The 13,773-nt window shown below is 40.7% G+C and overlaps 1 protein-coding gene across 2 annotated transcripts in view; it reads right to left on the reverse strand.

The window, feature by feature from the left end:
• Nucleotides 1-13,573, reverse strand: part of SNX4 (sorting nexin 4) — a 57,160-nt gene extending 43,587 nt beyond the window's left edge. Inside the window, exons 1-2 of one of the 2 annotated variants that reach the window (XM_077829427.1) lie at nt 13,430-13,573; nt 7,033-7,151 (exon numbers count right to left, since the gene is read on the reverse strand). In XM_077829427.1, the coding sequence (XP_077685553.1) occupies nt 7,033-7,151; nt 13,430-13,543 (233 nt within the window). In that variant the 5' untranslated portion in view covers nt 13,544-13,573. Of the gene's footprint in view, nt 1-7,032; nt 7,152-9,133; nt 9,213-13,429 lie in introns of those variants that run through there. The other variant, XM_077829428.1, reaches the window with a different exon arrangement.
• Nucleotides 13,574-13,773: the final 200 nt, after the last annotated feature.

Below are 13,773 nucleotides of genomic sequence, written 5' to 3' on the forward strand. Positions count from 1 at the left end.
TTATGCTTCTCAAGCCTATTATTCAACTAACTTTAATACTCGTCCTAAAGCATAAACTCTTTAACTAACATTTACAGCTATTTATAGTTCAAAATATTCTTTGCTGCAGTGAATAGTTAAAAGACAAAACACCACCTCTACTTTTCCCCCCAATTTTTTTGCTAGTCTAAGAAGAAATGGATGATACGTAACTTGGAAAAATACACAGAACTGGAGAGTTTGAGTGGGATAAGACTGGGAAAAGTAAGAGCGGATTCTTTTGCAGAACTGTGATGGACAAAAACCATACAAATCTTGATTGTGAACCTTCATCCACAGAATTGGCTTTTTCAATAAGGTACTAATGAGGGACTGGAATTTTGTGGGGATGGATTTGGGAGAAGCAGGCAAGATGGGAGAAAGCATTTTTTAATTTTATAAAATATGTCTCCACATGGCTGCATTATGAAGCCATAAAATGTCACCGATTACAAGAATCCTTCTCCCAAGGATCTTGTTCCAAAAGGAAGTAGAAATTCACAGAGGTACTCATTACACTTAATACCTTCATTACCATCTAATTTTTGAGGCCACATTATGAACTCCATCATAAAATGCAAGTATTGTAGACCCAGCTTCAATTAAGATCATAATCACTTGTTGACATTCAATCAAACTTTTCAATTTGTTTTGGTTTTAAAAATACAATATAATGCTTGTACAATGTTCAGATAGGAAAACCATATGTTTCCCCTCAAAGTACAGTTCTAACAATACACTTTATTCATTGGCTGAACCAGCCTGCCTGGAAAAAATTAAATGACAAAAATTAAAACCTTCAAATTTTACCTTCATAACTGATGTTATCATAAGTGATTAGGAGATTAGGTTACTCTAAAAGCCACATTCCTTTACCCTAATTCAAAGCGCCAATGTGAAAAATTTAGCTCATCTACTTAACTTCTTCCCATTTGCTATATAAACTAATGATCTGAAATGAGCCATTAAACAGCTCTTAATGTAATACAAAGAGAAATTACTGCAGGAATCTTAAATGAGAAAGGAAGGAAACATAGTAGCTTTATTTCCTTGTAAAACCAACAGCCCCCTTTAACTGTTTAAGCTACATGGTTAGGTTTTGCCTTTGATCTTTCAGGACTGGAGCAATAAATGACACTGTTGCTCCACTAAAGCACACCGTGTTGATCCTCTATATAGATGCTGTATATGTGTACCCTTTAGAAGAGTCATGCAGTCCTTCCTTCACTACCTCTCCAAAAATGGATCTCTATATTGGGATCTCATGACAAACAGAATAAAACCATTAAGGTACAGTAATGTCAAACACCATTTGCAAGTTACCAATCACAGTGTGCCAAAATATATTGATAAAAGGTAGTTTTGTTGGCAGAAAACACTTTTGCATCCAAGAATCACCAACTGGCAAAAAACAAACAAAAAACCTGCCCAAAAAGAGGGTTAGCAGGGTTCATCCCCCTAAATCCCCTGAATAAGAATTTAGGACAAGGGTCAAGTCAACACATGGACTGAACCTGAACCTGTGCCTCCAGCAGTGGAAAGATATTTAAAAAAAACCCATACAGACACAAACTTACCATGTTTAGTTCAGTGTTATCTTAGATTTAGCAGATATTCTTACTATACATCATGAATAGTCATCCTGCCTAATGAAGAGATCATACTTTGTTACTTTTCTTTTTAGTAAAGCCTGCATTCTACCATCTTTATATGTTACATCATACCTATCTGGTCATATGCCTTCATCATGAAATCTGAAAACCTATGTCAGTGCTGATGTACTATACTGCCCCCATGGAATAATACAGAATTGTGAAACTTAATTTCTGTTCCACAGAGAAGACAGAAACCCTCACAATACCGTGGTGTAGGGGATAGGGCACTGAGGAGGAGCCAGCAGGCTATGACTCCAGGATCACTTCTCTCACTATCTGTATTTATATATACTTTAAAACCCCTTAAAGTTAAGCAATGGCTCTGATCCCAGACCCTTGGGGGAGGCAAGTATAATTTCTTCCATTTTACAAATAATTTAGCTGAGAGCTTACAAGATCATTTCTACCAGAACTAGAAACAAAACTTGGGTCAAAGCCATGCTGCCCAACGGGCTTTCCTACTGAATGCAACAAACTAAGGTACTTGGCAATCCTGTCTAACTACTATCCCACGCTCTTCCCAGAAGCATGACTAGAATCCAGGAATCCTGATACCTGATTATTTGCTATGGTGGTAGAATGTTATGTGTTACAGTACTTCCCCCTCTACTGGCTGGTCTACATGACGGCTAAAACTTTATACTTTAGCTCAAGTAGCAGGGGTCTTTAAGTCTTTGGTTCAAACCCTGCCAACGACCCAAGTGACGGTGTCCTTATTGTTGCATATGATAGAAATTCTATTTTTCCAGTTTTCTTTTTAAGACAACTAGATTTAAAAAGAGAACCACCCTTGAGCAGATTCCATGGTTAAAAGCCATTACAGTTTTTCAGCTGTGGCAGTATGGAACACAGGTGGACCACATTTCATTCACCTGTCTCACATTTCAGTTGTTTCTATCAAACACTGGCAGGTTTAAAAGCTGCCAAAGAGAGCTGTCATCAAACAAAATCACTTATATCAATATTTTCAGTACCTAAAGCTCTTTTATTTAAATTTAAAATTGCCTGGTTTTTCAGAGGTGCTGAATACTTGCATTTCCTCCGGCATGAAATAGGAGTTGCAGGTGCTCAGCATCTCTGAAAATCAGGCAACCATTATTTAGGTGCCTGACTTTTAGGCACCCATGTTCACCCTAGCTTCTCTGCCTCATTTGTACAATGCGGATGGCATTTACCTACTTATCTCAGAGGGATACTGCAAAGACAGGTGTATGTTTATCAAGTGCTTTGAAGAGGAAAAGTGCTCTGACAGTGATTTTATGGAAGCTGTGTTACGGATACACTTTCTCAGGACTGTTAGAAAATAGAAAACTGAAGAAAAAAGTTTTATCCGTAAGATCTTTTGAGTCAATGCTAACAATGTAAACCAAGAATTTAAATAAAATGGGATCCCTTTGGGAAGTCCGACATCTGAGATACGCTGGACTTTTGCAGCCTACAGTGCTGCAATGTGTTGTCAGAGAAAGAAATCCACATCAAGTTTTCTAATTGTCACTGATAAACAACAGATCAATAAGGAAATCCCATCAGATGATGGTGTGGTGAAACTTTAGGAAAAGGATGTATGCAGTGAATTTTAAAGGAAGATGGAGATACTATCACTTGCATTTTGAAACAAACCAGTTAGTGAGTTTCATTGACGCCCAGTGATAGTTTGAAACACATTAGGTCTTCTCACGGCTCAGTTTAGGGTGATCAGATGTCCCGATTTTATAGGGACAGTCCCGATATTTGGGGCTTTTTCTTATATAGGCTCCTATTACCCCCCACCCTCTGTCCCAATTTTTCACACTTGCTATCTGGTCACCCTAGCTCAGTTTGTATATGTGCCCAGCTTGGTATATTTCCAATAGCCACATACTTATCTTCCATTACCAAGGCACATTCATAAGAATGGCCATATTGGGTCAGACCAAAGGTCGATCTAGCCCCGTATCCTGTCTTCTGACAGTGGCCAATGCCAGGTGCCCAGAGGGAATGAACAGAATAGGTAATCATCAAGTGATCCATTCCCTGTCGCTCATTCTGGCAAACAGAAGCTAGGGACACCATCCCTGCCCATCCTGGCTAATAGCCATTGATGGACCCATCCTCCATGAATTTATCTAGTTCTTTTTTGAACCCTGTTATAGTCCTGGCCTTCACAACATCCTCTGGCAAAGAGTTCCACAGGTTGACTGCGTGCTCTGTGAAGAAATACTTCCTTTTGTTTGTTTTAAACCTGCTGCCTATTAATTTCATTTGATGACCCCTAGCTCTTGTGTTAAGAGAATGAGTAAATAGCACCTTATTTACTTTCTCTACACCAGCCATGATTGTATAGACCTCAATCATATCCCCACTTAGTCATCTCTTTTCCAAGCTGAAGAGTCCCAGTCTTATTAATCTCTCCTCAGACGGAAGCTGTTCCATACCCTTAATCATTTTTGTTGCTCTTTTCTGAACCCTTTCCAATTCCAATATATTCCAATATTCAAGATGTGGGCGTACCATGGATTGATCTGGAGGCAATATGATATTTTCTGTCTTATTACTATCGCTTTCTTAATGATTCCCAACATTCTATTCGCTTTTTGGACTGCCGCTGCCGCATTCAAGTTTAGTTCACTCTTAGTTATTTGTACAATTTGACTTAAAAAACAACCACCACCACCCCATATTTAAAACCTGGACAGTGGAAACCTTGGAACCCATGGATAATTGTAAATATAATGCAACTGTTATTTAATGTTCTTCTTTCATACTACTGTGAACGAATTTTATTCCTTAGCTACAGAATAACAAAATATCCTATTATCTTCAGGAATATTGTGAAGCCCACTCAAAATTTACAAGCTCAGTATGAAGTCAGTTTAATAGCTTGCAATTACATTTGTACTGGGAAGCCAGCACTCCTTGCAAACAGAATGGGACAAATCCACATTTTCAGTATTTGTCTGACAACTGTGTAATTGGCCTTAGTAGTTGCTGGCCACTGAATAAGAATCTGAGTGGTAATGTGTGGGAACATGGGCAATGAGAGACAACTCTGGCACTGGGAAACAGCTGCGCAAGCAAAAGTGATGGGAATTGGAGAAGGCATCAGCATGGTTTGGGGCTGTATAGAGAGACTAGAGTTGTGCTAACAACTGATTTTCCAGCTTGGCCGAACCAGAAAAAAAAACTGTTTCAGATCAAACATTTCATTTGACCCAAAATATTTCATTTAAAGGATTTTCCTTTATATCAGTCTGAACAGAAAAAGATCAAAATGCTTGTTTTGAAATTACTGAAATAGAATGGTTCGTTTTTTTCAGAACTGTTTTGGTATTTTCAGCCACAACAATTCGTTAATTTGACATTGATTTGCGAAACATTTTGGTCAACCTAAAATATGCATTTTCTGGCAAAAAAGTGTTATCTGAAAATTTTGCCCAGCTCTAACAGAGGCACACCAGAGTGCACTTCATATCACATAGCCACTAGAACTATTAAATATTGCCCCTCCCTAGCTGTCAAATAAAAATACCATTTTGCCAGTATTTGTATCTGAATAAAAGATTCAAACACATCCCTAACTTTAATATAGTATATTTTAAAGAAAAAAATTCTATAGTTTTATAAATGTACATGTAACCAACTACCCAAAGCTACAGTAGTGGGAAATATGTATGTTACTCCTATAAATACAAATAAAGCAGGAATTTCTCTCCTGGAGCCTTTGTTTTATGAAGTTAAACTTCCGAAGTGAGAGAGAACCTCATGTACTCTATTAACATATACAGGCATGCTGCACAAAAAAGATGTTATTACCTATTCTTAGAATTGAGGATAATATATGACAAAAGTATTTCTGCATGAGTATGTTGTAGCTTTACAGTATCAACAATCAGTGTGAAATAAATTATCCTACAAAGGAATGTTTGAAAGCCATTACAAATTAAAGAGCCACTTAACTACTTAACGGGGTGCCTCATATCCTGGAAAATGTCACTTACGTTGCAATTTAAACTCCTCACAATATATGAATTTAGTATCTGTGTAAAAGATCATTAAACTTTGTTAGTTTCACAAAGTTCTATGTAGACCTCACCTTTCCAGATTTACTCATAAAATATACATACATATACATGCTACTGATGTCAATGGCAACAGGTATAGTACCCTATCTAGGGCTGGATTGTGAACCTTTTACTTTTTTGAATAGCAGCAATCTCCACAAGCTGTCCCATTTATGGGAACACTTAGGGAATAAAGTGCTTTCCAAAATGAGTAAAGGTATCAAAGTGGCACTTCGACAGGGGGAAATCTATCTTGTGAAAAAGTCTGACCTGTTTTTTTTGTTTTGTTTTGTTTTTTTTACAATTGTTCACTACTGCTTGAACACTTAAAATTGCAAATAGTCTTCATTGCGTAGACAGAAATGTGTTTGCCATATCTGTATTACGTATACAGTTAATAGTACTTGATTTGAAAAACCGTTTAAGCAACAAAAACTATTTCCACTTAAAAAACAACAAAAGTATGCCTGAACTGGTACTTGGTAAGAGGAGTAGGTTAATTAAATACTTACTTTAAAATGCCCCTCAAAGAGGAAAACATTAATTTGATTTCAGCAGTACCTTTTTTTTTTAAAAGATAAATTTAGCATACAGCTAAATGCTATGAGTTTTGACTTAAGTAGCGCGATTCAAAATATATGATATCCCTTTGCTTTACTGTATGCCAAATAAGTCAAATCATTATTTTCAGCCACAATGTACATTCTGACCAAGCACATTTCACCCCGAAAATCAAGCATGCATCCAGGAAGGTTGCTGTTTAACAGTGTCAAAAAATCTTTCAGATGCACCTTCCAAAAAACACAGGATGAACAGTTACCTACAATATGGATTAGAGCTGCTCATCCAGAGGGCATGTCTACACTAGCAGCCAGATCAACGGGCAGCGATAGATCCATCCAGGGTTGATTTATCGTGTCTAGTATTGATAAATCGACCGCCGATTGCTCTAGCCTTGACTCCGGTACTCCACTTCAATGAGAAGCGCAAGGGGAATCGTCGACATACCGCAATGAAGACACCACGGTAAGTAGATCTAAGTACTAACTAAGATCCATCTCCCCCCATAGTGTAGACCAGCCCAGAGTTTCTCTAACCCTTTGTCACCTGCCACATTTTCACATAAAAAGTTGTACTATTTCCTATATAAATAGATACTGTGTAATTGAAAGCAGAAACTAACCCAGTTCTCTCACTGTAACTGCACTTGGACTCTAAATGGGAGTTTTAAAGAAATAATGTATCATCAGAAGCTACGGTACCTTTTTTAAAAATAGCTTATCTACTAACCTACATTCATCTTAGTTCTTATTACCCACCTTGTCTCAATGAGGTAAGCAGTGTAGGTTTCTTGCATGTTCATGGCATTTCTTCCAGTCCGTTTTTCTGCCTCTGAGACAGCGATCTCTATTTTCTTTGACAAACAATCTTCCATCATCTTAGAAGAAAAATTACAAGGGTCACACAAGTCATTTAAGAAAGAAATATGTATCAATTCCTTCCTCCTTTCCCCCATCCCTATTGTTTAAGTAGTAAGGCCTCAATCCTGCAGAGACTTTCCTCACATGCTTAACATGCTGTGAACAGTACTACTGATAACGAGTAAAGTTAAGCATATATGTAAGTCTTTGAAACACCAGAGCCTAAGCTTTAATGACTTTCTTCTTGCCTCACATGTAGAATTCCCACACTTACTCTTCAGTCAAGAGACAAGTAGCCACTTTATTAGCTTTTCCCAATGTAACGCTGAGAATTATTTTATTATTTATCTTGCAGCAGCACTTAGAAGCCCCAGGCACAAACCAGGACCTCACTGAGCTAGCGCTGTGCAAACACAGAACAAAAAGACAGTTCCTGTCCCACAGAGCTTACAATACAAAGACAAGAGACAACAGGTGGATACAGACAGATAGGGAAGCACAAGAAAAACAGCGAGAATATTGGTCAGTCTGACTGGCAGGCAGCAATCTGAGCACATCAGCTGTCTGACCACCGCCAAGTTGTTGTAGGCTTTAGGGTAAAGGAGCGTTTTAACGAAGGATTGGAAGAAGGTCAATAAGATAGCTTTGCACATGCTTACAGGGAACTCCTCCCAAGCATGAGGGGCAGGAGAGACAAAGCATAAAGGTGCTTATTTGAACATTTAACAAGTGGATGATGAAAATTGGCGCCAATGGTAGGGTGGAGGCAGGAGGCAACATCTCAATAGCATATGGTAGGCTGTGAAGGGCCTTGAAAATGAAAACCAATATATGTTTGATGTGATGCAGAAAGAGGAGTCAGTGGAGGCATGCAAAGAGAGGGATGATCTGGTCAAAGCAACGAGCTACGAAAGTGATTTTTTGCAGCAGCACTGTAAATGGATCTGTGTGGGGAGAGACTGCATTTGGTGCTCTGCAGCAACTAACCTCTCCTACTCTACTCCAAAATGTAATCCTGCAGCTACTATTTTTTCAAGTGAAAGGTTCATGCCATAAGCAACCTTAGAAATTACAGAAAACCTCAGCTCTCATGTAGAAAGAAATGCATGCACATCTATTGGAAGTTGCAAAGAGTGTCAACAGAAAACAGATTTACCATACATACAAACACAAATGCATTTTTCTTTAGCGGGGGTTCTGCTAAAAGATGGTTTTATCACTGAACTTTTGGAGGGGAAAAAAGTTTAATTTCTACAATATGAACAACCAGAGTTAGATAATACAGCAATAAAAACCAGTGGCAGCCGGCCTAAACTTTCACTCCCTTTGGAGCTAGCATTAGTGAAAGACTTTCAGGAAATTACCAGTATAGAAAAGCAGAATGTGGCATTTGTTGAATAGTACAAAATTCTACACAACAGTTTAAGACAAATTATAACAAAAAACAAAAGCCTTGTTCTACTGAAACTACATTCTCCCTGCGTAAACTCACCCTGAAATTAGTCAAGTTGAATTTGGGTGGGTCACTGACACCACCACTATCTCTTGGGTGATTTTTAAACAAGAGCTAGATATGCTAGTATCAGTGTCCAGCCCAAATTCAACGTGACTGATTTCAGGGAGTTTATATGGAATCTGGTCAGGACCTTGGTTTGTCATTTCAGCCAGAGACAGACCTAGATGACAGACTCACAGCAGTGGTGGGTTTTTTTATTTATTTATTTTTAGTTGCCATAAAGATATATTGTAAAGTGATACATATGAGCTGTCCTACACAGCATTACATGCTGGAAACAGCAGAATGTGGTTATGTAAATTATGGTCTAAGACCAACAAAAATATTCCAGGAAATGTAGAAAAAACAATCTAGCAAAGGATGTGCTAGGAATCTTATATTATACAAGCACGTTGCAGCACAAGTTTCCAAAAGTGCTCTGTATCATCACCCAAATGAGGAACAGGCTGTATGGCTGAAATAGAGGCCACAAACCCCGTGTACCTGTTCACAGATTATAAAGCCAGAAGGGACGACGCAGTGATCATCTAGTCTACATAGGCCATCAGACTTTCCTGAATTAATTCCTGTTTGAACAAGATCATACATTTTAGAAAAACATTCAATCTTGATTTTAAAAATGGTCAGTGATGGAAAATCCACCACAACCCCTTGAAAATTGTTCCAATGGTTAATTATCCTCACTGTTAAAATGTACACCTTATTTCCAGTCTGAATTTGCCTTGCTTCAGCTTCCAGCGATTGGATCTTGTTATACCTTTGTCTGCTAGACTGAAGAACCAATTATCAAATTTTTGTTCTTTATGCAGTGGATACTGGGGCCACTGGAGGTGCATAAACATGGACCATCCCCAGTGTGTCCTTTTGGGTCAGTCACTGGAGACATTTTCTGCAACACATAAGGGTTGTGTAAGCACTTGCCCTGCCGCCTGCAGCGGCTTGGAGTTGCAGGGTACCCCCACGGGCAGCTGCTGAGTCACCGGGGGACCCCTCGTAGCAGCCAAGTTGCCAGGTGTGGCAGGAGACCCCAGAACTAGTGATGGGTGCTGGACCCTTCTCCCTCCTCATTTTGTCACAGATATTTTTAGTAAAAGTCATGGACAGGTTACAGGCTTCCCTGAATTTTTCTTTATTGCCCGTGACCTGTCCGTGACTTTTACTAAAAATATTTGTGACAAAATCTTTACTAATCATAATTAAAGCTATCTTCTATTCCCCCCACTTCCCACCACATCCAGCTCCTTTAATCAGATCACTTAGCCCTGGTCTACACTGGGGGGGGGGAGGGGAGGGAAATTGATCTAAATAACGTAGCTGAAGTCGACGTACTTACATCGACTTACCGTGGTGTCGTCACTGAGGTGAGTCGACTCTTGACGCTCCCCCGTCGACTCTACCTGCACCTCTCGCGGCGCTGGAGTACAGGAGTTGACAGGACAGTGCTTGGGGATCGATTTATCGCGTCTAGACTAGACGCAATAAATCAATATCCGCTGGGTCGATCGCTGCCCGCCGATCCGGCGGGTAGTGAAGACATACCCTTAGAATTATAGGGTCTATATTATTTGTGAGAGTGATACTTTAGAAGCTGATTATGTAAGTATCAGCCACCCCTGAAAGAGTGCTATTTAAGAGTAACTAAAGAATGAACAAACAGAATTCTTAATATTTAATAATCAGATAGTGACCCTTCCACGAGGCATCTGTCTCAGGAAGCTTTACATTTCCTACCATATCCCTGCTGTCCTGAGGCTTTGCTTCATCTATAATGAAGAAGTTACTTGAAGACTCTAGAGCAGAGTTTGCAAGTCTCCTCAAAGGACTTTTTCATTTAAATTTTTGAATGAAATTTTTTGTTAATAGTTTTCATAAAAACAAGGTTACTTAGAAAGAGCCAAAGAATTTTAAGATCCTAGTCTGACAATGCAATAAAGGTCTATATGTAGAGTGAACTAAACAATCTTTTGCCACTGCAGTACAGGCTTACGTCTACTACAATGGTTTATGTGACGTGCCCTGTAGGTTCAGCCAATTTTCAAGCCACTATTAAAGAATCACATGGGTGAGAGTATCAGCAACATCTGGGAACGCCTTAATTTTGCAAACATATAGCTAACACTTATTTTCCTGTACAACACTAGCTTTCATTCACATAATTTTTTTTGTTAAAATAGTTTCTCTAATATAGACAGGGCCAGCTGCGCGAAGTTTGTAGTATAAACTCACCTGAATACTGATAAATCACCAGCAGACTACACTATGTAAACCATGAAAGTAGACTAGGTGTGTCTTTAAACTATCATTTTGAATTGGTTTCCTGACAGTCATCCTAATGAAACAGGCATGCCATTTACTAGGAGCCAACAAGATGCATCCCAATCTATTTTAAAAGTTGTTTTAGTATCTTTTTAAAAGATATGACTATCAGGTAAGATAATCAGTGATAAGTTCCAAGTTATCATTGCTCCAACTCCTTTACACAAATTTCTGTTTTATTTAAAAAACAAGGAAAATTATGAATACACATAGGTTTGGTGGTCAAAATTCACAGTTAGTGGGAATAAACGTGTGAGCAGAGGAAATCAGAAAGAAAAGTCTAATGTTATTTTAATATAATTTTGTTTGTCATAATACCTGTCTACTGTACCTTCCACCCCAGAGTCTAAAAGTGCTTCACGTGTAGTGAGTTTAGCCTCCACGCAAGGGTCTAAAAGTGCTTCACATGTGTAGTAAGTTTAGCCTCAAAAGGCCCCTGAGAAGTAGGTAAGCGTAATCCCCATTTTATAGATGGGAAAACAAGGCATGTAATAGAATCATAGAACTGGAAGGGACCTCGAGAGGTCATGAAGTCCACTCCCCTGCACTCGTGGCAGAACTAATTATCTAGACCATTCCTGGCAGGTGTTTGTCTAACCTGCTCTTAAAAATCTCCAGTGATGGACATTCCACAACCTCCGTAGGCAACTTATTCCAATGCTTAACCACCCTGACAATTAGGAAGTTGCAATTTAAATCCATTGCTTCTTGTCCTATCCTCAGCAGTTAACAAAAACAATTTTTCTTCCTCCTCCTTGTAAAAATTTGTAATATACTTGAAAACTGTTATCATGTCCCCTCTCAGTCTTCTCTTTTCCAGACTAAACAAACCCAATTTTTTCAGTCTTCCCTCATAGCTCATGTTTTCTAGACCTTTAATCATTTTTCTCACTTTTCTCTGGACTCTCTCCAAATTGTCCACATCCTTCTTGAAATGTGGAGCCCAGAACTGGACACAATACTCCAGTTGAGGCCTAATCAGCACAGAGTACGGTGGAAGAATTACTTCTCGTGTCTTGCTTACCACACTCCTGCTAATACATCCCAGAATGAGGTTCACTTTTTTTTTTTTTTTTTGCAATAGCATAACACTATGGGTCAACTATGACCCTCAAATCCCTTTCTGCAGTACTCCTTCCTAGACAGTCATTTCCCATTTAGTATGTGTGCAACTGATTGTTCCATTCTAAATGGAGTACTTTGCATTTGTCCTTATTGAATTTCATCCTATTTACTTCAGATCATTTTTCCAGTTTGTCAGGCCATTTTGAATTTTAATCCTATCCTTCAAAGCACTTACAGCCCCTCCCAGCTTGCTATCGCCCACAAACTTTATAAGTGTACTCTCGATGCCATTATATAAATCACTGATGAAGATATTGAACAGAATCAGACCCAGAATTGATCCCTGTGGGACCCCACTTGGTATGCCCTTCCAGCTTGACTGTGAACCACTGATAACTACTCTCTTGGAATGGTTTTCCAATCACTTATGCACCAATCTTATAGTAGCTCCATCTAGGTTGTATTTCCCTAGTACGTTTATGACGTTATGCGACACAGTATCAAAAGCCTTACTAAAATTAAGATATACCACATCTACTGCTTCCCCTCATCCAAAAGTCTTGTTGCCCTATCAAAGAAATCTATCAGGGTGGTTTGTCACTATTTGTTTTTGACAAATCCATGCTGTTATTTATCACCTTATAATCTTCTAGATGTTTGCAAATTGATTGCTTAATTATTTGCTCCATTATTTTTCTGGGTACAGAAATTAGGCTGACTGGTCTGTAATTCCCTGGGTTGTCCCTATTTCTTTTATAGATGGGCACTATATTTGTTACAGATATAATGTTACAGATGGGAAGTCAAGGCACAAAGATTTAGCTTCTATAGTAAATAAGGGGCAGCCACTCTATGCAGTATTTATGGCAAGCACAAATCAGATGTGAGCACACAAAGGCAGGATCTTAGCACCACAGGAAGAAGCGTTAAGTAGGAGCAGTGGTTTAGCTGTGACATTGGCGGGAAGAGGGAGTCAGACAAAGGTCCTGGCATTACAGAGAGAGAGGGGGAAGATTCTGCGGAGGCCAAGACAAGGCACAAGCCAGCTAGCAGGTGGTAAAGGAAGAATTCACAAGAGGGCAGGTGACTGGGGGGGGGAGGGCACTTTCCACCTGTCGAGGCTGCTGCGCTCGCCCCTCACCCAGGACTCGGGCCACTGTCCGTGCCCCGCTCTGCCCAGGCTTCCCGCCAGCTGGGCCTGGGCTCCTCTCTCCTGCCCCTGGGAAGCGCCCGGCCCCGCTCCACGCTACCCTCTGCCCCGAGAGGCCGCTCTCAGACCGGCCGCCAGCGGCAGGAAAGAGCGGCGCTCCGCAGAGGCGCCTAGGCCGGAGCGGAGCCCGGCCGCCTCCTCTTCCTCAGCCGGGTCGCCCCCGCTTGCGGGTCGCCCGGCCCCCTCACCGTGCCCGCTGCTCCGCCGTCCGGCTCCTCCGCCGCGGGCCCGCTGCCCGGCTCAGCCTCACCCGCCTGGCAGCCGTCGCTAGCGCCGAGCGGCTCGGCCTCCGCGCTCTCCATGGGAATGGGGGCTCGGCTCCCCCTCCGCGCAGGCGCTCAGCCGCGGCGCCTCCCGGGGCTGAGGCCGGCTCGGCTGGGCCAACTCATCGCAAGGCCGGGGAGAACCGCCCCAGGCCTCCCCTCGGGTCCCGGAGCCCCCGGCTCCTCCTGGCTCTCCCCCGCCGGGATCCCCCGGCCAGTGACCCGGGGTGACGGGGTGCAGCCCCCAGTCCCCCCCCCGGGATCCCCCG

Source organism: Eretmochelys imbricata, chromosome 11 (genome assembly GCF_965152235.1).
Source record: "Eretmochelys imbricata isolate rEreImb1 chromosome 11, rEreImb1.hap1, whole genome shotgun sequence".
NCBI lineage: Eukaryota > Metazoa > Chordata > Testudines > Cheloniidae > Eretmochelys > Eretmochelys imbricata.